We start from the raw sequence: 24,551 nt of genomic DNA on the forward strand, positions 1-24,551 counted from the left end.
GTGTCACACTGGACTCATCCAGTTTAACACACATGGCATTATGAGTGTTCAGTAATATTCATTTATTATTGCTGCAGTGTTTTGAAAGGGAAGTAGGAAACCAGATGGTCCTCTGCTTCAGTTCGCAGTTTGATAATATAAACTTTTCTCCACCGCATTCTTGCTTTGAGCAGCTGTTTGACATGAAACCAGTGTGAGTGCACAACTTCTGTTTCTGGCTCTCGAGGATGATTAGCTCTGTCCATGAGTTAATTTGTGTATTTCAGCTTACCGAGTCCCATCAGTAGGATTCGCACCACAGCTTGGAATCCATTGGGGTTAACTTTTCCACTTATTAAACTACACATCTCTAAAAAAGAGTCTGGATCTCAGGGTCTCATGCACTTTTATATGTAGAGTTTTACATTCATGAAAGCTGCTACCTCCAACAATCGACGAGCGCCGCGTGCATATCCCACGAGCCTTTGCCGACAAGTAAGATGTTATCCCCTGTGGTTCCAGCAGAAAGATCAAGAAACCTGAACGGCTGTAGACTGACAGCCCCGACCTTGAAGAGAGGTGCAAGAGATCACTGTTCCTCGTAGCTGGAAGTCGGAGGTGCGGATTCTGCACCGTCAGTGAGAAATTCCAGTAGCATTGCTGTTACAGACACAAAAGCATTTCCTTCGTAGAGTTAATATATGTCTGATATTTGTGAATTCGACAAGCTGAGAGTGATGGAAATAATCTTTTACATCAAAACATATGTAACTATCTTCTTGATTTCTGCAAAAAAAAAAAAAAAAAAGAGAAAGCATTCATTGTGTCCTGGCAGGGGACGTCAGCTTGAGGCTTTAAAGAAAAAGGGCATCCTGTAACTCTAACAGAAGAGTAGTGTCTGAAAACCACTGCTGGCGAGCCCCCACCCTCTAAAGATATTAGTTTCCAGCTTCGCACAGCCAGCGTTTTATTTCATGTATGGAATCCGTCCCACAAACCAAAAGTATGTCTCACGCTGTTGTGGTTTTCCTTGTCTATCCAGTCAAAACCTTTTCACTTCCTTTCCTCTGTCTGTCTGCAGGTACTTTTCTCCTCTAAAATGTAAATTGTAACCCTATTATAAATAATCCCTGTTGATTAGAACAGCAGTCGGGTATATCAGTTACTAATCAAATGATTTGGCAAAACGTTAAAGGAGAAACCTGATTTCAAAACCTGTAGAGAAGGGGTGTAACAGTAGTGTAAATAACATTTGCCAACAATTGAAATAGTTGAAAATGTGAAAGAAAGATGTGCTGGTCAAGTTAGACTGAAACTAGTGTGACCGAGATGCAAAATGCTACTGCATGTGAAGCTAGAAAGTAAATGTCTTTAAAACAACACGTCCACATTGAATAGTACATAAACCTTTGTCCTCTGGATTTCTCTTTCGAGTTGGCGAAATGCTTTAAGAATGTAGGAATGAACATATTAATTTAGACAGGGAGCTAAAAAGCATTAAGATCCAGAAACAAAAAATACTTGGTGACATTGATCTAAGTTGAGCATAAATGTATTTTACACTTTTTAGACATTTTATTTGCTTCAATAAATGTTTTAAAATCATTTACAAGTTTCCTTCTTCTCACAAAAAGTGAAAGTTTAAGGGACGTAAACATGTTAAAATGTAAAAATGTAAACTGTAAACAGCCTTCAGTCTCTGCTTCAGTTATGAAAAATGTACCTTGCATGTGCTGCATGCATCAAGGAGAGTTTGCACTCCAGCTTATGTCAAGTAAGTAAGCCAAGAGGTAATAAAATGAAGAACAAGCTTACTTTGCGTTTTTGGTATAGCTTTCCAATAATATCTGAGGCTCTTTGAAGTACATTACACATTCTTGCCTAAAGTTCTCATAAATATTCACAATAGAGAACATCCCGTCTTAGGAACTGAAACAGCAGAACTGAAAAAATAATCTAACGCCATCCATGAAGGTCCAATTTTGTGAATAATAATCTCTCTTCAGCAAAGTGAATAACATAGACTATGTAGAGCGTTAAGAATAGTGATTTGGAATATTATCATTCAACTCATAAATGAAAACACTTTCTGCAAATCTGCATTATAAGGCAATTCTCTGTTTCTCAATATTTGCCATGGTGATTATGCACTGCTGTTGATGCTAAACTTTGAAAACAAAGTTTTTCCTGACCCCGTGAAAACTGATTTATTGGAAAATATATATTTAAAGGGCCAGTACCATGTAATTTCCAGGCATATGGTATCATTTTACAGCACAATCAAGAAACTATGTTATCTTCAATTGGTATGAAAATGCTGCATCAAACATAACTTAAAGAAATTTGACTTTACAATTTTGACAACTTGAAATTGGCCTCTGTCTCTTTAAGAAGCTCCTGCTGTTTCTGACACTCTGCCTTTATAACTTCATAATAATAACAGGAGTATTGGACTGAGAAATAGTTTGAATGAAAAGCTCAGCAGCTCAACAGCCTGGCTGGTATAACTGCTTCAGTAATGATAATAATAAAAGTAAAACACTGCCACATTTCTACATGAACACCTGAAAACAATCTTGTACAAATGTTATGATACCCAAATAAAAGGTCTTCCTAATTTTAAACATGTCTATACAACTAATGCTTCTGCTCCTTTTATACCTCTTTCATGGTTTGGTTTGCAGGAAGACAGTAAAATCACTGTGAAGTTTTACCTCCAAAAATAAAGGGTTGGCTTGTGGCTTCCTGTTTACAGAGGAGTTTGTTAAAGGCCTACTTTAACAGCTGGGTAGCTAAACATTGATTTCAAAAAGAGACATTGCCTTCATTTGAATATTTTTTTTATCTCAGTATTCTAGTTTTTAACTTAACAAAACCCACATAAAAGAAAAAAACAGTCATGTTTATCCTTCACTTTATTGTTATGAGATACTTTGAAATGATTAATGATTATTGTAGGCGATAATGTGATTTTTGTTGCTGTTTTGTCTCTTATATTTCAGAAATTAGAAGGTTTTTTTTTTATTCCCATAAAGACACAAAAAACACTGACAAAGAAATCCAATTCTGTTTCAAAAAAGCGGTCTGTCTGCGCTTGCAGACACGTCTCCAGTGTATGACTTATATATGATTTTATATAATTAAAAGAGCTGTGTAATTCAGAAAATTGCCTTTAGAAGACGTTTTAATGCATACTTTACCTCCTGTCATTTTAATCCGACTACAAGTTAAACAACGTGTAATGTCTGCAGCACTCAGCAGAAATCCCACATTGGAATAAACACAATTTCCAGGCTGGGAAAGATGGACCACACAGTAGGAGGGAAATGCAGTTCTCATGACCAGCGAAGTTAATTCTAGTTCCATCACTTCCCAAGTTTAACAGGCTTGGTCAACTTAAATCTGCAGCACGTATGAAAGTCCAGATCCTCAGTTTCCACTTCTGGCAATGGCAGGCAGGGTTTCCCCAATTTCTACAAAAATCCATAAAAAAAATATCTTTAAATATTTAGTTGTTATTATTTCCAAAGACTCAAAAGAATCCACTGATGATACAGCACAGGAAACAGGTGTGGCATGATCTCTCTGTGTTGACATTTGAAAGTACTACCTCCTCTCAAAGTACTAGAACAAAAGTGACTTTTGAGTCTGTACCAAGGTAGTTTTTGGCTGAGCATTTGTACTGTCCAGAGTCAGAAGAAGATGGCCTCTGGATGACAAGTGTGCCCTGTGGGTGAAGCAGCTCACTACCCGTGGGCCGACCCTGCTCTGCTGTTGAAAGAACTGAATGGTCTGGGAGTTCCCAGGTGACTTCTGGCTTTGGGATTCCAGTTGCAGCGCAATTGAGCTTCAAAGGTGTTCCAGTTATTGCCGTCAGTCTAGGAGGTGGACCCATGGTGATCTGTGGAGGGTAAGCAATCACAAGGACAGGAACGGTAATGAGTGCCTCTCCAGCATTGTTGCGAGCCCTGCAGATGTAGTTTCCTTTGTCGTGGACAGTAGTGTCACGAACAACCAGAGTGCCATTCTCTAGCAAATGGTAGCGACCAAGTATCTGAGGCTGAGAGAAAGTGTGACCACCAGGAATAGTCCAGTAGACTCTGGGTCGGGGGCTCCCATCAGATAGACAGTGAAGGTACAGGGGTTCCCCAGAAATGCTGCGTATGACGCCTTTAGGCCTTGTGAAGATGTACGGCTTCTGTCCAATGTTCAAAATGATTAGTTTCTCTATGTAGCCCACAAAGTTCCGGGCCCCACAGCGGTACTTTCCAGAATCTTCTTCACGGGAGCTATGGATGACTAAAGTCCCATCGTCACCTGGTCTGAGACGAGAGCTGTGCCTGGATCCGCTTGTAATCCGTGTTCCATTAGGCAAAGTCCAAATGATCTCAGGCCGTGGCTGACCATCGGCTGAACAATTCAGAACGGTAGTTTTTCCAATCCGACTCACAATTCGTTCATTAAAGGGGTTCTTGAAGATTGGCCTACGCAGCACACTGGTAACCTCCAGCTGCACAACCATAACTGCCTCTCCTCCGTCATTCCTTGCCAAGCAAATGAACTCCGCACTATCAGAAGGTCGCACATTCCGAATCTCTAGAGTCCCATTATGATGGACATTAATCCTGCTGCCAAAATATGGTGCTGAAAGAAAGATATTGTCAGGCATAATCCAAGTGACGGTGGGTGTGGGGTCACCTTCAACCTTGCAGTCCAACAGTTTCCTAGAGTGTTTTATGGCCACATCTTTGATAACTGTTCTGTTCTGTTGGTAGCCATTGATGACCGGAGGATCCCCATCAATGTCTAACTTATAAATCCTTCGGTTTTCTCCGACAGGGTTGCGAGCCATGCAGACATACTCTCCAGCATCAATAAGTGTCACATCTCGTATACCCAGAGAACCATTGGCGTGGATTAAGTACCGCTCATTTGACGCCGCTATTACATCATTGTTAGATAGCCTCCATAGAATTTTTGGTTTTGGCTCCCCGAAAGTTTCACAGTCAAAGCGAATATTTCCTCCAGGCTTCACCCTGGCATAGGTTTGGCTAGGCGGTCGTATTCGTGGGGCAGCCGTCACCACGGTAATATGTACATGCATCTCATCTTTTCCCACCTGGTTCTCAGCGTAGCATGTATAATCCCCCTCCTCAGAAGTACTAACCTGGAGAAATATAAAATGAAATGTTACAAATTAGTTTGAGTGTTTTGCAGAGATTTGCCATCGATAAAAAGGTATACCTGGTTCAAAAACAGAGTTCCATTTTCAAACAACGTATATCGACGTGCTCGTCCTCCTCCATGGCCAGCATCAGCCTGCAAAGCACTGTTGACCATGGTGCCATCTGGTAGGCCCCAAGAGATGTCAGGTTTCGGTGCTCCTGAGGCTTTGCAGTCGACTCTCAAGTCTTTGCCATAGTGAACCTGTTTTTTCCTATCAAACTTAGGCTCTATTTTGGCAGGCTTCATCGACACAGTGACCCTCATAAGCTGAAGAGCATCTCCAATTGGACTTTGTGCCACGCAAAGATAATCTCCAGCATCTTTATCACTTACGGTGTTGACAACAAGGGTTCCATTAACCAGGACCTGAATTCTGCTGCTCATCCTGAAAAAAATACATAACAGACAATACATGTCACTGTACTGTCTTAAAACTGTGATTTACAAGATTTCAGTCACTGTAAAAACATGATAAATAATACCAATGTAGTTTTTCATTCGCATATGTCCTGTTTGTCCAATGTTATTACCTGACTGTAACTAAAGAGCAAATACCAATCAAATTTTAACATTTGGACTGTATGAACAATACTTGGAGAGAACAATGCAAGTGCTAGCATTGTGTTGAAAAGGACAAATGGTTCTCTTTTAAAATCACAACAGAAACTGCAATCTGTAAAGAAAGATAGATAGCATTAATTTGGCTTAAAACTGTCATTACAGGACAAACGCTGCTCCTCAAGGTGTTTCCTTGAGGAATTGCAATGCATCTCTAATCTATATATTTGCTGGAAATGTCTTTACATATCATGGCTATGCTAATCTAATTGGCATTGCTTCTTCTTCTTCTTCTTCTTCTTCTTCTTTTTTTTTACCTGCGCCACTGGTCAACAACAGCTTTTGATGGAAGCCTCCAGAGGATCTTTGGTTTAGGTTCTCCTGTTGCTGAACAGTTGAGCCTTAACTGATCCCCAAAAGACAGCTCTGTCGTGTTTTGAGACGTCTCCACTATCTCAGGTGGATGCTCACGTTTTTCCACTGACAGAGTTACTACTCTTCGCTCTGAACCAGTGGAGCTGGTAGCAATGCATTCATATTTTCCATCATCTTCTGGATTCACGTCTTTTATGAAAAGGGTCCCATTCGCAAGCACCGATATCCTTTTTTCACTCATACGTTGATGAGATCTGACCACTGATCCATCATGGAGGACCCAGTGAATGCTGGGATTTGGAGTGCCGTAGCTGCTGCAAGGGAGCCACAGGTTTTGTCTCCACCTGGCTGTCAGCTGCTGCCGTTTTTGCTCGACAATACCTGGGGGTGCCGCAACCACCTGCAGTCGTACGGTAGCCGTATCTGCTCCTGCTGTGTTACTGGCAATGCATTTGTAATATCCCGTGTCATAAACAGACACATGGTCTATAATCAGGGTCCCCTCAGACGACACCAGTACCCTTCCTCTCTCCGTATTTTCACCCCTAACTTGGGTCTTGTTTGCCAAGATCCAAGAAATCATAGGTAACGGTCGGCCTTCAGCTTTGCATTTCATTTCCACTCTGTCTCCCGTGTGAGATTTAATTTCTCTCATTTTCGGCTCAAGGATCCGTGAGGGGTAGGCTACCACAGAGAGGGTGACAAGAAGTTTGTCTGATCCATGATCATTCTCAGCGAGACAAAGGTACTGGCCACGGTCCTTAATGTTGGCATTTTGGATGGTTAGGGTTCCGTTGCTCAGCACTTCAAACCTGTCCATTTTTTCACTGATGGAAACAGTGTTTCCTAAGACACACAAAAAACAAATAAACATTCAAGATTAAAAAAAATATCAAAACCAGTCAAGGAAAAAAAAATAATAGACCAAAAATAAAAAAAAATTGTGATCTACGAAAACAAAAAATCTGAGACGGTGTTCAATCGCATTCATCCAATGGCAGGACTGTTGCTCCGTATATTTTAGATGTTTTCCTCATTCAGCACAACTGGCTCAACTAAATCCTTTTAAGACAAGGTCTCTGCAGAACTTACTGATATGCTAAGTACGTGACAGCTCTCTGAATATGCAAATTATTTGGAAGGTGTGCAAGACACAACCCCTTCAGTACCTACTCTATGTTACCTGCCATAAATCAAATTCATAACAAATACCTGCAGATACAGTAAAGATCAACATTAATTATGTTCCAGACATATTTAGATTTATAGTTCTATTAATTTAACCAAGAAGTTTATTTCTAGATGCATTTGCATTTTGCATTAGTTGCATTTTAGCATTTTTTTATTTTTTTTATTTTTTATTTTTTACAATTTGTTTAACAGTTGTATGTCAAAAATGATTTATGTTCTTTTCGATAATTCATGGAAACATTTTCATAAAAATTACAGAATTTACAGAAGAACTACAGAAGAAACAAGCTGGTCAAAATAAAATAAATAAAATCATTAAAATCTAAATCTGCCAGGAGGAATGGATGATTTTGAGCTTAAGACTACATCTCAAGAAAAACATGTATTCAAAAGCCATTATACATAATTATGTTTTCCAAAAAAGAAAAAAAAACAACTAAAGATGCGAGCTTTTAATCTTCATTTTTAACAGCAACAGATTTATAAAAACTGTGAAAGTACCTGTGAACGAGGAGAAGTGTTTCCAGGTTACCACCGGAGGCGGGTTTCCCACAGCCTTACAGGGGAGGAAAGCATCTGAGTTGGACAAAACAGTAAAGCTTGCTGCATTTCCTCCAACTATCCTTGGTTTGCTCCTTGTGGGTTTTGCTGTGGGGTTTAGTGGAACAGTTCTGGCAGTGGTAGCTTCATTGTCCATGAGATGATTACGAGTACCAGGGACAGAGTTATAAGTTACTTTTTTATCTTTAAAAGGGACATCATAATCTTCCTCTGATGTAAATGTAGTCATTGTGTCAAGACCTTTCTCTGCTTTTCCCTTTGCATTGCTGCTGTTTTCTATTGGTTCGATTGTCCTGTGTGACTGGCGAGAAGTGCCACCATTATTTCTCTCTATCGGAGGTTTGACATTGCTGACTCTGTTCTGAACAGCTACATAAGGTTGCCTTGTGGTCCTGGGCATCATTGTAGTTGTATGGTGAGGGTTTGAAATTGTGTAAGTGGGACTGTAAGATGAAACAAATTGTGTGGTTTCGTCGTTCACATTTTTCTTAGTTGTAACCTCAGCGGTCGAAACCACATTTGTCTTAGAAATGACTTTAGTAAATTTTGGTCTCTTGAAGAGCCTCCTTCCCCCAAAAGGCTTCTTTCTTCTTCCCTGTTGTCTTCTTCTTCCACCAAAGCTCTGGTTGCTTGCAAATTGATCTGAAGAACCTCCGGATCCTGACATTAATACTCTATCAGGGCTGTCAACTGAACGTTGATCGACAGTAGGAGGAGCAGGAAGAGTTTGTATTTCTGTTGGTGTTTGAGCTGTGTCCAAAGACCCGGAATGATCAAATACGCTTGTTTTAGTTGGGTGATATTCAGTTCTAAGTGTTGTAAACTCAGAATCTCCAGATGTTAAACCTCTGTCGTCATCTAATGAGCTCTCTTTGCTTTTGGATGGTGACAGAGTCCAAAGGATGCCTTGTGGGGTTGTCATGGTGGTAGCAACAGATGTAGTCTGAACTGTAGTTTTTGGTTGAACAAATGGTTTCTTGAATTTGCCCAGCAGTTTTACCCTTTCACTGCTTTCAAATAGTCTGTTCCATGGTATCTTTCCATGGATAACCTTAGATTTAGTTGCGGTACTTTTTGTGGCGCTAATTTGCTGTTCTTCTTTTGGAGTAGGAAAAGGACCGATTGTTGAATCAATTTCCGGTGCCTCGGCAGATGTTATGTACTCGGAGGAAGCCTCTGATCCGGACTGAGCCTGGATAACAGGGGTATTTGCATTGTAATGATCTGTGGCAGAAGTTGAAGCTTTTTGTGTAGAGGTAGGCCTTTCTCCTTTGCTTAAAAACGAATTGGAGGAAAGTGTCGGAGTGACAGGCTGAGCATTAGTCGTCCCCGTCTTACTGTTTCCGTCGCAGTCACAATCTGAGGAAACATTTTAAGATGGTAGATAAGTGTGTGGAAATTGTATTTTCTCAAAAACAGAGTTGGTGCACATTTTTTATGAGAGAAGATGAAAAGGTGAAGAGAACTTATAGGCAATGAGATAAGAAAGAAAGTCTGGAAACACAGCAGTTTTTGCATTCAATACATGTATACATATATATATATATGTATACATGTATTGTATATAGTAGTAGTAGTATTGTAGTATTGTATAGTGTGTCTGTGTGTGTGTGTGTGTGTGTGTGTGTGTGTGTGTGGGGGTGTGTGTGTGTGTGTGTGTCTGTGTCTGTGTGTGTATATATATATTTGATTTAACCTTTTTCATACTTTATTATGAATCCTGCCTAAAGTCAATATTGCAAAAAAAAAAAAATAAATAAACTACTGACAACAGCTGAACCGTCTTACCTGTGGTATTTTCTTCCTTCTTGACAGTCGGCTGTTTAAATCGATTGATAAAAGACTGCATGTCAGTGATCCTGTTGGGTTTAATTAACCTCCTCCGACCATGCAGGATCCTCCTGCCGCCTTTTCCTCTGATGCTCTTGTGTGGAATTATCTTGATCTGTTGCTTCGAGATGATGGTGGAGCCGGCAGGCAGCTGCGGGGACTTGAGTGTTTGTGTCGTGTGGAAGGTGATTATGTCTTTTTCTCTCTCTGTGGTAGTGATTGCTGTAAAAGTCATTTGGCTCTTTGGGTCTGTGTGAAGGATGAGCTCCACTGGGCCTGGATCATCCATTACCGGAGTAACGTTGGGGTCTGTAGTCAGGGCGAGTGCTGCCCCTGTGGATGTTTCCATCTCCGCAGTTGGTTCTTCCAAAAAGCTGAGGTGAGTTACTTGTGTGTCATCTCTCTCGCTAAGCTGTAAGGTGACAGGGATCAGATCTGCAGGTGGCATACTGGTTCTTTCCAGTGGGTAAAAGTCTGTCATCTGAAACTGACTTGGTATATCTGTGAATACAGGCTTTATTGGTTTATATGTTTCCGCAGTTTCTGTGGTTGGTTTCACTTTCCGTGGGGCAACAGTGAGATGCTCTTCTTTATAACCCCCGCCCGAACCAGTTTCCTCCTCAGCAACATAAACCGTGTGTGGATTTTTATTTTTGACTCTCTCGTTTACTGTGCCAGTCTTTACTTTTGATCCATCTTGAACTTTTTCCATTAATTCAGCAAACTTCTGTGGATCAACCTTCTTGGAAGCTTGAGGAAACACCCTGCTACTCCAGATGCGTCTGTTTACTCCCCTCCTTCTTTGTCCCATCCTTCCTCTCCCCTGTAGTCGCAGTCTAGGGTAGGGCCGATCTGGAGTGACAGTCTTGGATTCCTGAGTCGTTTTTTCTGAAGGAGCAGAAAAAGCATTCTCTTTGACTTTGACTGTATGATCTTCCAAACTGGAATCCATCTTGGAGTCCATCGCCATTCCCGATCCTTCACTTTTCAAATCCTTCATGCCTTCAGACCTTTCCTCGGCTAGTGTCACCTGAGACACGAGTAAGTCAATTCCCAGTTGATTAGCAACCAAGCACCTGTAAAATCCTCGGTCCCTGGCCGTGAGGCCTTGAATCAGAAGTGTGCCATTCTCGTACACCTTTCTGTTCGCTTGAGACTTGTCAAGCACCGAGTGGTCGGGGAGAATCCATGAAACCGAGCCGCTGGGGCTCCCAGTGGAGCTACAATCAAGCCTAAGATTATCATCAATTGACTTTGACAGTTGAAGACCGTTAACCTCAGCCTCCTCCACGTCGGGAGAAAGAACAGTCACCCGAAACGTGAGGACATCCGCGTCCAAGTAGTTGGTGGCAATGCACCGGTACAGACCAGTGTCAGCGGCGTCTGCACCCCGAAGTGTTAGCACCCCATCAGCAGAGATCACGATCCTTCTGTCCTCACTGTAAAACGGAGCCCGGACTTTACTTCCATCTGGTAAAATCCACTCCATCAGAGGCTTTGGGTCACCTTGGATATGACAGCTCAACTTTGCCACACCACCTACGTTAATAAAGAGATAAATTTTACAGAAGCAAGAACATTTATTCACAAGAATACAGTGAGGCCTCCCTAATCGTTCAAAGATGAACCTACCTGCAGTCACAACGTGCTCAGTCTTGGTTTGATTGTCTCTTTTGATCATGGTCCATGAATAACGACCTCTTATTGTAGGCACAGCTTCAAGCTGTAAACTGACAATCGACTGGTACTTAATATGCAAGGTAGAAAAGGTGGTTGCAGTACGGTCGAGCTGGAGGCTCACTTCTCCTTGCATCAGCCATGCAGGACTTGCTTTAATGTCAGCTTTAACGTTTGTTGTCATTCCTTCCTCTCCAGGTTTCTCCTGACTGTATCTGTAAATCATTTCAGGTGTTCTGGCCAGCATCACGCCTCTCTCCAGCCTCACAGGAGACTCACTGTAAGTGGCCAAGATCTGCCAGAGCTGTTGGACGTGTTCATGGTCGACGTTACACACCAAATATGTAGTGATACCGGCGGTGAGCCCCGTCACGACTCCTCCCTCGTCCTCCGTTGCGGTTTGCGTCAGGTTTTCAAAGGCAGTAGGCGTCTGAACGGTGCACATTAGACTGGCATCTTTGTAAGACTGGTCAGTCAGGTTCATCTGTAAGGAGCCTAACGGGGCAGTAAAGTCCTTGGGGTAAACAGGAATAAAGTCCCCTTCCTCCAGGCTTATGTTTTTCTGCTTGAGATGGGATTTAATCCAGGGTTTGGTACAAACAAAGGCATCACGGTGGAGGATAAATACAGGTTGACCGTGGTGAAGGGCAGGAGTTTCACAAACAGGACACAGCTGGCCTCGCCTGTCTCGCTTACACTTCAGGACACCTGCAAGCAATTATCAAGTGGGGTTCTGTTTAGTTGGCTACACAGAGGAAAAGAACATTTACAGTTTACACATCATAGGCTGTCCAAGTCAGAACTTGAAAGTAAAACTTATGACCCAGAAAAGATTATCATCATGCTGCAAAAAGATGCGAGTTATGAGTTCACTTTTGCTAAATCCATTTATCGTCTCCGAATGACAGCATGAACTGCTCAGTTCTATCCTGACTAAAATATATTATTTACCTTTTGAGTGTTTCTTGTCTTTGGGTTTTTTTTTCTGTACCTGAGTACGCTGAAACGGGCATTTTGCTGGTTTTAGTAATATTTCTAAAAGATTTCTCCCTTTAAAAACATTTCTTGTTTTGTTCAGACATAAAATTTAATGCATTTTTATGAAGACTTCAAAACAAAAAAGATAATTAGAAATCAATATAACCTTACGAAACTACTACAACACCATCTTGGCATTCTTAAATCCAAAACATCTTCATCTTTACCCCTCCCGCAGTCTTAAGAGACGGGGTCATTTAGACCCCATGTGTTTTTCTTTTTTTTCATTTTGTGCGCAGTCCAGCCGAGGTCGCCCTGACCCTGTGTGCACTTTTGAGTTTTATTTTCCTTCCCTGCTGTCTGAATGTGGCATTTGCCACACAGCTCTTGAGTGTAGCGGTAATACAATGGGAGGGTTAAAAGCCAGATTACCTATAAATCTTAAAAGTGTGGACCGGATATACATTTTCAAGCAAATGACTGATTTGCTTTTATTTTATATTTTTCATATAGCAAGTCAATTATTTTAAAATGGACTTTTCTAAGATAATAACAGTATTTTGAAGCTAACTTACATCTGTCACTCCAGTGTCTTGAAGCCTACTATTGCTATTTGCAGAAGATTGTTTGGTCCAACAGGAGGAACTTTTAACTGGAATATGCCACATGAATTTGTGTCAGTTTATTGGGAAAGCAGAAGAAGGATGGAGTGAGCCCTTCTCTGCAGAGATTATTAATCCAGGCATGGAGCATCCCAAAGGTGAGAGTTGATGTAGATTCTGTGATTGTGCCACAGCTACAGGACAGAAAGCTCAAGAAGGGAATAAACAGCCAGACAGCCAAGATGATGACAGATGTTGGAAGTTTATCAGGTGAAAATCTGTTTTCTTTTACAGGATTGGTTTCTTTTTTTATGTTGAAGGTGTTCTCTATTTCTACAAAATGTTTTTTTATCAATTAAAATCCGTTCTTCCTGTCTGTTTCCCCATGATAATTAGCCTCAGCTGTGATTGTTTGTCCTCGCCAAGTAAAATCAGAGTGTGACGTGTGAGTGAGACGTTAGCGCTCTCAGAACATATTTGACCTCTCTAGATAAATCCCCCTTATGAATCTCCAGTTCATTAACTCAAGTTGGAGCTGGAGACTTTACAAATACTACTTTATTTACTACTACTTTATTAAATGGAGTGTGTGGTATTGAGACATTATTTCATCCTTTCAAATACAACATAATTGCATTTCACTTTCCTATATTCAGTGCTGCCTATATTCTCAGTATCGTGACATGGAAATGAATGCAACTATTCTGAAGTACAAGCCCGAACACCACTAAAAAGAAAAATTAGACATGATGCCCCGAAGGCCACATGCAGGCTACGTTCACAAAAAATGGTTCGCAAAGCTGAACACTCTTAAATACTCACCAGAGTTCCTTTGTATCCACTCTGAGAACCACTTCATCTGACAATCGCATCTCCACGGGTTGCCGTGGAGGAAGAGGTTCTCCAACCGACTGCAGCCTAGGAAAATGTCGGCAGGCAGAGCGCTAAGACGATTGTCTGACAAGTAGATGGCTTTCAGTGAGGACACTTTGAAAACCTGGCTGTGTCTCAGAGTAATGAATGTGTCTGCGTGGAGCTGCTGGAGCTGGTTGCCCTCCAGCTGGACCAGCTGCAAGTTTGTAAGGCCACAGAAAGCCTCTGGGTTGATGAATTCTATCTGGTTGTGGTCTATGTGGAGCCTCAGCAGACTCTTCAGGCCTTTAAATGTCTCTTTGCGTATTTCCTTGAGTTTATTATGCGACATCTTCAGGACCTGCAACGAACAGGGAGTAGAAACGACTCATCAGCGTGATTTCAACATATGAGAACGCACGTCTAAGAAATGCCATTATTGGTCATCCGATTATTTATCTAGTATGAAAACTGTACGGTTTGTTAGTGGATTTGATTTGCATGGAATATTAATAATAATAACAACAATAAAAAAGCAGAAATCAAATAATTTCTTTGGAAAAGTCATGCTGCTTTTAGCATTGTATCTGAAAGGAGCCAATTATTATTTTTCTGGGTCTTTACCTAATAAAGAAATACTATTTTAATCCCTTTATTTAATACATTACATCAAATTAAATGTCCTTGAAAAAATATGTACCTCATGTAAAAACTTTCTCTTGTTTCTTATCACAAAGAAACTGTAAACTGTGAACATGTGTGGCTGCTATGTTTTCTTATTTATCTCATTGAGGTAAACAATGCAGTGTCATTTGCAAAGGCTTGTGAGGAGGCTATGCTATTTTGACCTTTAAGAACATTTTATGATGGCAATCTGTTAAAAGACATTATTTTACCTGTAAAGACACGAGATCTGTGAAGGGGCTGTCCTCCATGCTGTGTATAGTGTTGCTGTGCAGCATCAGCATCTGCAGCTTCTCAAGCCTCAAGAAGTCGCTTTCTCTCAAGAAAGTTAGACCATTGTACCTGATGGCAAAGAAACTTCAGCTTTAGTTCATAGAGATTGGCATAACGCCTGGGTGGCTGCACATCTAGCACATGTGTAAAGGCCAGCAAAACACATCCCAAAGAAGCACAACGCACACATGTACGAGCAGAAGAAACCGTTGATGTGAGTGGCACGAAAAGAGCAACATTTTGAATGATGAGTTTCAAAGAGGAGCCCTGACACGAATCGACAGCTCGTGTTAAGATGATAAGTTTTGCCTTGGTTGACAAGCAGCAACAGGCCGGGCACTTCGCCGTCCTGAGGGTGCGGTCAGCCTTTTCACACCTCTATCAAAATGTTTTTTGGAACACATATCATCTTGTCATTACTGCTGCTAAACACAGCAACGATGCTAGCCTTGCCATGGCGAAGCACAGCACAACTTCTGTCCTGAGAGTGATAAAGTGAAATATAATGGCGGACAACGGGAAGATGCGTAACTCAGCCGTGTTGTAGAAATAATCTTTCACAAACTGAGGACATCTGTGGGCGAGCGCCATAGATGGAGCTTAGTGTTCTTTTCCCAAAGCAAACAAAAAAATAAAAAAAAAACTTGCATCAGTTTCAAAGCAAGTGCAGCTTGATGGGTTTTTGCCTTCTCTCTATCAGGCTTCCAGTCTTCCAAAGCTTCCATCCTACCACTTTTTACATGCATGTCTACTAAGTCACACAGTTGAATTGGCCCACCAGGATTCATTTAGCTTTTCAGAAACCTGAAAATGAACAGTTTCAAGTGGACTGGAGAAGTGTTGAGTCTAAAAACTGCAGGATGATAGCTTTTGAGGACAGGGCCTGGACACCCCTGCTCTATATACTTGTTTTCATTTGCAAAATAAAACTAAAAAAAATAAATAAATAATAATTCAGGTCCTAAAAATACCTCTAACAGCTCTCAGTTATGTGCAAAACATATATTGTTTTAAACTCAACATGTGGGTCAGTAGTAATTCTTACCTGTCGTAAGAACTATCCAACACATTTGTCGCCATCATAGTAACCATCAAGTAGTGTTGGTTGTTTTTTTTTTAATTTATGTCATATCAATTTATCAAATAATTAAAAACATCACGCCAGTAGTTATGTAAAAAATTGCAGGACAACCTTTATTTTAGTTTGAAGCAGTTATCTGTAGCTAACAGTAGTTTCTTTTTGGAGTAATTTCTATTCTGATTGCAAACAGCTGTGCAACCTGCTGAAAGTTGTGAACAAAAAAAAAAAAAAAAAAAAAATACATACCCAAGGTTAATTCTTTCCACAGCTGGTGGGAAGTGGTCAGGTACTGCAGTCAGGTACCTGAAGGTGCAGTGCACTTCAGTGGGAATGTGACACACACATGATCTGGGGCAGCCGGCGCACGGCGGCTGCATGGCAGCCAGCAATAACAGAGCCCCCAGTAAGCGCCCCCGTAGCCAGAAAGCACTGCGGTCACACACGCTCATGGTGCAGCGGGCAGTCATGTGGACGGGGCTTCAGCAAGGAGGATGCGACACTTTGACCTGATCCATTAATGAAATCCACCTGAACAGAGAGAGAGAGAGAGAGAGAGAGAAAGAGAGAGAGAGAGAGAGGTTTGGCAAGTTCAGGCAAATCATCCTGAGGGAATGTTGTCGTTATAAATTTATTGAAGTTAAAGCACAGAAAGGAAGAAGCACACCAGCATGGTTAGAGGTCCTACATTTAAAGCTCAAGGCTTAAAATATCATAACCAAAATGTGAAAAAAAAACTAAAAGGGAATAATAAACACATACATATTGGCATGTTTACCTTTTGACACTGTATAATGACTTTTCTTTAATAAAGAAATTGTGGCACAACATATTTTTATGTTCAGCCTATCATAATATGTTTTGTGTAAAAATGATGAATTCGTCACAACTAATTTAAACACTTTTCATCTAGGATGTAGAGGAGTAAAATTAAAAGAAAGTAAATACCAGAGAATTAATGCTCTAAATAAATATTACAATTTTGATGGGACAATCCAGTTACATCTTATGAAACATTTGCCTACTGAAGGACAATAATGAATATTACCAAATAATACAAGCGCCCTTTAAAGACAAGATCAACACACGCCACTTAAAATAAAATAAATTAAATAAGCATGCAAAAACCTCACCTCAGTCAAAAGCAGCTGATTAAAACAGACTTGCTGCACATGTGAAGTTGGAGAGTTCCTCCTAAAGCTGGTTAAGGTCCACATTGAGTTGCAGCATTTCTCCAGTCTGCTGTGTGGGAAGAACAAATCTGGTCATTTCTGTGTTTAGCGTCTGCAACCGAGCGCACACTCCGGTCTCCTCCACCCCCAGCAATCTGCTGTAATGGAATCCCAGAGCAACTCCAGCTATGAAACACCGAGGGAGTCGGGTTGCACAAAATACTCTCCATCCGACAGATCTATAAAAAAAAAAAACTAAATGAATTATTTCCTAACTTGAGGAACTGCAGAGAATAATTATGAACCGTTGCCAAGACGTCTTAGAATAGTCTTCGTGCAATTACGTTTTAGTTTTAGGTGCAAAATCTCCTCTAAGCAGAAACGGGGATTTACTCAGATTTCATCAGATAAGTTCAAAGCATGTGTTGACATTAAATGATCCCACCTTTTTCTTACAGCAAACAGTTCACAATTCAGTCAAATATCCAGGTATAACATTATAAAACATTATTATTTGTTTATTATGTAATTATAGGCACACTTGTGTTTTTTGTGTGTGTGCTCCGGTGGCCAAGCGATGACATTTCATTGCCACTTTCACTTATGTTTCTTGCCAACAACACACACACACACAATCCTTGCAATCAGCTTGCTTTGATCTTTCCATTTAAAATCATTTGTAATCGCTGATGTTTTCATCCTTGTTTCTCCAATGCGCGTGCAGATGTGAGATTCTGCACGTTCCTGCAACTTAAGGCTAATGAAGACTTGGTTCCAACAGCTACAAACTCTGTCTTGTAAAAGGAAAGCCAGAAACCCATGTAAATGATTAAACTGGCATGGCGAGAAGGAAGAATGTGAAGGACAATTTAACAGTACAGGGCAGACACTTTTGACTGCTTTGAACTGACAAAACACAACCGTGAGTTTCTAACTACTGTTACTGCTTATTATTGTTTTGTTGTTGTTGCGAAAGCTTGAAAATGCCTTCATGCATGTAGTTTTTTCTTTCAAGTCTCGTACGCCGTCTGAACAAGGTCTCTGTTTCTCTCTCAACTGTGGGTGAGGACTCAACTGCAGGCAGAGAGACAGGAATAAATCAAATTAACCTTAAAAATCTAGAGCCAAAGTAAAGAAAAAAAATGGAAATGTCCAACAGATCATGACAGACAAATCTTCTAAGTGCAGCTGCCAGGCTTCCATTAGGAGTCAAAAGAAATCCTCCCATAAAACAACCCAAAATTGCGCAAGTAGAGACTGTAACCTAAATAACGTGGAAATTAAACGGGCAGACGAGGAAGTTTTGAGAGAATGGCCCAAAGTAGTGAGAGTTCAGTGGAGCGAAAACTAGTGTAAGGAAGAAGTCCACAGAAACGCTCTGAAGGGAAGCCTGAAGCTTGTAAGAATCAGCAAAGCAGGGGTCCCCAAGCTACGGCCCGCTTCCACATTTGGTCCGGCCCCCTGAACAATACCAGAGAGCATTCAGATTATTTTTTTCATTTATTGTATTTTCCGGTTTATATGTGGATTTTTCTTAGACCACCAGGGGGCTCTTTGGCAGGAGTGTGTCCTGTATATATGTTTTTGCCCATGTGCTTTCTGGGTAAACCCCCCCTCCGTCAACAATTTCCGGCCCCCCACCAGAGAAGGGAAAAGTTATGTGGCCCTCACAGGAAAAAGTTTGGGGACCACTGCACCAAAGCATCAAATGCTCTCAATCTGAGATTCTCAGAGATTCAAGGAAGTTTTCGGAGGATTTTTCTCTGATGCCACCAAAGCTGCTTTGGAGGGTTAATCTGGGGACAAACTGTTGGCCTCAAGGTGCCAGAAACCTACTGGGTAACTCTGGAGGAGGATGATAAACGCTCTGAAGAGGAGCTGCTGATGGAACCATTAGAGATGAAAATAAGGGCAGTTTAAAAACGATGGTGAAAAACAAAAAAAAAAAACAAAAACAAAAACTGAACATAAATGTACAGAAAATAAGAGCAAGAACGGCAAAAACTTAGTGCAACCAAAATAATCCCAATGTCCACCGATTGTTAAAATTTGCCAACTTTTCTGATCAGATTTCTAACCCAGATTTTTGTTTGGATTTTTTTGTTTGTTTTATCTAGTTTTTTCTTAAATTGAGGACAAATCCATTCATGGCATTCATATTTAGTATATTCATCTGATTCACCAACACATTCTCACTCCCAACTCGTCACATATTGACGCTTGGGCAGGTACCCTCGGCGTCACATATTGACGCCAAGGGTACCCCCTTGGCGTCAATATGTGACGCGAAGGGTTCTCTCATTGAATGCTGTACAGTTCCCTAAGCGTCCGATACTGACGACTTAGGAACGAATAAGATGACGTGTCTATTCTATTTTTTTTAAAACCTTTATTTACAATGTATGTGCTAGTTTGAACAGGATATTAAGAATATTTACTACAAATTCGGTATTTAAAAATAACTCCGTAAAATATAAAACCGGAGGAGTTTTGTTGTGCTTGTTGTTAGCTTGATTTAAAAGCCTTAAAAAAAAAATAAAAATAAAAAAATAAAAAAACTATTTTTGAGTATGATATCAATGATTTACACCAAATAAATTTAAGAAAAATTAAGATGTGTTTTCGTTTGTGATTGCATGCAAACTGTTCTGTAAACCTTTTAATATGTTCGATTGAAATAAAAATAAGGACGGATCCCACAAAAACCCAAGAAGAAGAATAAGCTGACGTCATCATATGCGACTCTTACACTCCGGTGAGTAGAAATCTGCATCTGTCAAAATGTTTTTGTACTCTAAAACCAAAAATAACTCCAAAGTGTTACGTTATAAAATTACTGATGGTTTTTTTAGGACTTAATGGCAGTAGGACTGTGATGCGAATGGTTGAAGACACGTTTGTAACATTTTTTTTGCCGGAAAATATACGGTGGACGCTAGCTAAATTAGCCTGTTGGAGGCTAATTGTTCCTGTACACTGTACCTGTGCTTAATACGTTTAATTAGCCGTGATAAAGTCACATAATAATGTTTATAGTCATGCTTGTTGTTGCCACTTTGTAATATTGGAGGGTTGCTCAAAACATCAGTGCCCCTAGGCTCTGATGATCTTTAAAGTTTTGAACCCTGTCTGAATACACTGATTGCAGCTAGGTCATTTACTTGAATTAAAAATGAACTTGCGTCAGTACAGGCACATTTCTTTTCTCCTGTCTGTTATTTATTGCTGTTGCAAGCCAGATGAAGAGAAGTAAAGAGCTGAGAACCTGATCTTTGAACAGACAGAGACCATAGCTGAGGAGCATCCAATGATGATACCAGAGAACCAGGAAGAGACTGTGATAGTGCTTGATTTGGTTCCTGTTTCTCATCCTGTTGTCCCATCCTCTCAGTCTTTTCAGAAGAAGAAAAGACCCAGAAGCATCTCTCCAACTGCCTCTCCTCCCGCTCCGTCATCTCTCCTTCCCCCACCCCCGCCCGTAGATCAGCCACATCTGCATTCATGTCACCTGCTGACCATGCCGTCTCCTTAAGTCAGGGTGGCGTAAGTTTTGTTTTCTTTACATTCATCCATTTTCTTACACCCTTGTCCCTATTGTGGTCAGGAGTGTTGCTAGGGTACACCCAGGACAGGTTGCCAGTCTGTCGCAGGGCAACACAGAAACAGACAGAACACACAACCATGCACACACACACACTCACACCTAGGGAGAATTTAGAGAAACCAATTAACCTGACAGTCATGTTTCTGGACTGTGGGAGGAAGCCGGAGAACCCGGAAAGAACCCACCATGCAGAGGGAGAACATGCAAACTCCATGCAGAAAGACCTCAGGCCGAGAATCGAACCGAGAAGAAAACTGAACTCGCGACTTAAGGAGTCCAGCCCTAAAATGTCAAAATTCTCACAGAAACAGAAAAACTATATAGACTGTTTATAAGCAAAGACAACTTGTTTTGGGCTTAGTTTCCATTTATGTGGCCATTGTAAAGTGATTAAAGTTAATGTCAAACTAATTTGAGAAAATGTGTAAATCCATGTAAAGAAGAGTAAAGTTTAGAAGGATTATAAAATATGACAGTCACCACACTAGTTTTCAGTTTTCAAGTGTACACGCTTGGACTTCATTTCTTCTTTTGTTTTTAAAATTGTTTTTTTCCTTTTCTTGTTATTTAGGTTGGTGGAAATGTAGTACCCAAAATCAATCCCTGGGCGTAGAACTAATGCGGTAAGTCTAAAAGTTTAACTAATCCACCCTGTGACAGTACATCCCCACCCCAGTCAAACATGCCAAGATACACTGAGAGACATTGCCACGTGTGGAGATGAGTAGATGGGGGGAGGGGTGATAAGGGAGGCAGTGGTCTGCAAAAAATAAGCACAGTTGTTTACTTATAAACTTTGTGGCTTTAATTACTGACCTACCAGACTCCTTTTCTTTCTTTATATTTGTCTTTATTTTTTTATGAGGACAAAAACGGGCATTACAACAGGAATCAGTAACACTTATAGCACATAAGTCACAACATCTTTGGGTGAAACAAATTCATACTAAAAGTCAGCATTTGCACAGAAACATAGAAATATAGAGATAGAACTCCAAATACCGAAATTAGGCCGCTTATCAGCAAAGGAATGCTGATTTTGATGTTTGGACTTTTTAAAGGTGATTCAACACTTATTATTTAACACTGTGCCTTTTATAATTAATATAAGCCACACATTTAATCTGAAACTGTCACTTTTTTTCTGTTTTGATTTTTAGACTTTTCTAAGAAACTGAAGCACTATGAGAGATTTTCATTGTTTGTGTAGTGGTAAAAATGACTGCAGTCAGTTTATCATTTAACACTTAATAAGTCAAGATAATATTGTATATTTAGGACAAAACAGGATGTAAGTACTAGCTGGCATTTGGGTGGATGTCGGCATAGAAAATATTTTGGCTACATCACCCCCTCTTAAAGTCAGGTATACATCTTAGAAAGAGAGATTTGTGAACCTTATAGCACAAAAAATCCACATCCTTATTTTGTTGTTCTTTTCTAGCGGAAAAATCTGGGATGATACCTGGGAACCTGCAAGTAAATCCTCTCATGTTGCTGTCCACCAAGTGCCACTTCCTTCAGACAGCGAACAAGTCCTTCCATGATGTTACTTTTTCTTTTTTGTATTACAAAGTATTAATTTATTTTCTTTGTTTTTACTGCAGTTTGACCATTTTACGAAGTTCTCTGTGTAATATTGTTTTCGGCCATTCACTGAAATGAATGTTATGGTTGTAATATATGTAAGCTTATGTTGGGCTGTTTACTGACACATTTTTGTCAAGTTCTGTTAAAGACTAAGTGAGGCTGATTGAGTCACTGCATCAGGCAGGTATTGTGCCTGTATTAAGTCTTGAAATTTAGAACAGAATTGTTTGTAGATTTTGTTCAGTAAATATGACTAAAGTCTTAAAAACTTTAAACATGGTATTGTACACACTTCTTTTTGAGTGTTTATAATGTTGATGTGGATGTACAAAGTAAAGTCTATAAAAATACATAACAAAATAAGCACAACTTGATGTCAATATAACTAATTGGAAGTGTTTTTTTTAACTCAAAAAGCTATTATTTTAATATCTTTTTTGTGTCATGGATTTTGTGAATCAAGACTGTATTTGTAAAATGTTATAATAAAATTGCTTTCAAATGCAGTACTTATTTTTAAACACAGCAACTTTAAGTGAAGTTATTGATGAAGAGCATGATAAAAATACATTGCAATGTCCAGATCAACTGACTGTATTAGAACAATACATTTTAATAAACCTATGTCACAAATGCCATACACAATTTTGAAGAACACACAAAATATACATTTGCATTTATATATATATATCTGTAGATATATATCAGGACAGGTATATCTATATATAGATATATCTATTTATATAGATATATCTATATATAGATATATCTGTAGATATATATCAGGACAGGTATATCTATATATAGATATATCTATTTATATAGATATATCTATATATAGATATATCTAGATATATATCAGGACAGGTATATCTATATATAGATATATCTATGTATAGATATATCTATATAGATATATAAATGCAAATCTATATTTTGTGTGTTTAAAATTGTGTATGGCATTTGTGACAGATAGATAGATAGACTTTTTATAAGCATCCCAGCTCCGCATAGTTGGTTCTAGAAATTCTTGTACGGCTGATCGGCGGGAATCTGAAATGGAACGCAGCCATCGTACGGCAGACTGATTAAGAGAAGAAAGGAACACTATCAGCACGTTGTGGGAGGTGGGGGGTAATAAGGTTTTCAATAAGATGACAACCGTATTTGTCTGTAGCCAAATAAGATCAAGGTCAACGATACACTCAGAAATGTTACTTCAAAATGTAGTGAAACTGTTCGTTTGATTACAGAAAGAGTCATGATGGGATTTATAAAGACTTTTTGCCTGACAAGCTGGTCGTCATTGTAGGCTGGTCAAGTTTGCCCTGTGTGTTGTCTGTAAGGCATGACGCAAGGTTAAACTGTGTAACAGATTCGTTTCCTACACACTTGTAGAACTGTGTGAAGCTATTTGTTATGTGTTTTATTCAGCGTGATCAGTATTTACACATAAAAATGTTTTATGGAGAAGTATTTTGAATAGCATTTTTACCTGTCTAAGGTTAATTATTTAAGTTAAAGTTTGCAGCTTATTTTGTGTATGAAAGGAAACCCAGATTGAAACCCAGAAACATTACAGTTTAGTAAATTAATATTGAATCAGTTTGACTCTACTGTAATTTAAACTACATTAGTATAGTAATCTAAATTATGTTTGATTGACATAGTGCTTTTCTCCTAGAGAAACACTATGTTAAACTGTATAAAAACAATCTAAGGTTAGATTGGGGTTAGGGTTAACCCTAACTCCATCACTAATCTCAAATTGAGTGGTAGAGATGGCTTAATCTTCCAATGCTTTATGAAAGTAATGGTTCAAAGATGCATTTTCTCTAGAATTGAGCTCTGTAGCCCGACTCTAAATCTGTTCTAGTGGAAAAAGAATGATCTGCCTGAGGCCTCAGGCCTCTGTGGTTCATTTCATCATTTCATAAGCTTGCAGAGAAAAGGCATAAAGAGAATGTAAGTTAAGTTGTGTCCATCTAATTATTGTAGTTGAAATAGAGGTCTACCCCTTTTGGTTTGTAAATGCATCCAAATACCAAGTTAATGTTAAGATTATTTCACTAAGTTGGGACGCTCTGTTTTAAAAAAGAAGTTAGGTCCAAATCTGAAGCATTTCAACTAAATGACACCGACAGCAAGTTCTACCAAACCTTAGTCGGCTTCCTTTTTCACCTGTCAACTGTTGAACCTAGACACGCATAAATAACACTAGGTCTACAGGTCCTTCTCAAAAAATTTGCATATTGTGATAAAGTTCATAATTTTCCATAATGTAATGATAAAAATTAAACTGTCATATATTTTAGATTCAT

At 39.6% G+C, this 24,551-nt stretch overlaps 1 protein-coding gene and 1 long non-coding RNA gene across 2 annotated transcripts; one reads left to right on the forward strand and one right to left on the reverse strand.

The window, feature by feature from the left end:
• Window positions 1-2,876: 2,876 nt before the first annotated feature.
• igsf10 (immunoglobulin superfamily, member 10) lies at window positions 2,877-16,420 on the reverse strand. Its single transcript, XM_014969180.2, has 9 exons — window positions 16,114-16,420; window positions 14,726-14,855; window positions 13,800-14,190; window positions 11,353-12,105; window positions 9,679-11,259; window positions 7,831-9,249; window positions 6,081-6,984; window positions 5,224-5,590; window positions 2,877-5,146 (listed from the first exon to the last, which is right to left on the reverse strand). The coding sequence occupies exons 1-9, from the start codon at window positions 16,332-16,334 to the stop codon at window positions 3,596-3,598; spliced, it is 7,317 nt and encodes a 2,438-aa protein (XP_014824666.2). The 5' UTR covers window positions 16,335-16,420; the 3' UTR covers window positions 2,877-3,595.
• A 2,791-nt stretch (window positions 16,421-19,211) lies between these two features.
• LOC148155863 (uncharacterized) lies at window positions 19,212-22,759 on the forward strand. Its single transcript, XR_015765120.1, has 3 exons — window positions 19,212-20,579; window positions 21,212-21,263; window positions 22,085-22,759. It is a non-coding gene; the product is annotated as an uncharacterized LOC148155863 (long non-coding RNA).
• The last annotated feature ends 1,792 nt before the right edge of the window (window positions 22,760-24,551 follow it).

The sequence above is a fragment of the Poecilia mexicana genome, unplaced genomic scaffold, assembly GCF_051168715.1.
Source record: "Poecilia mexicana isolate PSO_F unplaced genomic scaffold, ASM5116871v1 scaffold_13, whole genome shotgun sequence".
Classification (NCBI taxonomy): Eukaryota; Metazoa; Chordata; class Actinopteri; order Cyprinodontiformes; family Poeciliidae; genus Poecilia; species Poecilia mexicana.

Coding starts and splice junctions, on each gene's coding strand:
- igsf10 (XM_014969180.2), bottom strand. CDS start 16,334: ATGACTGCCCGCTGCACCATGAGCGTGTGTGACCGCAGTGCTTTCTGG. Junction 11,260..11,352: donor TGAGCACGTTGTGACTGCAG/GTAGGTTCATCT, acceptor TTATTAACGTAG/GTGGTGTGGCAAAGTTGAGC. Junction 5,591..6,080: donor GTTGTTGACCAGTGGCGCAG/GTAAAAAAAAAG, acceptor TATTTTTTTCAG/GATGAGCAGCAGAATTCAGG.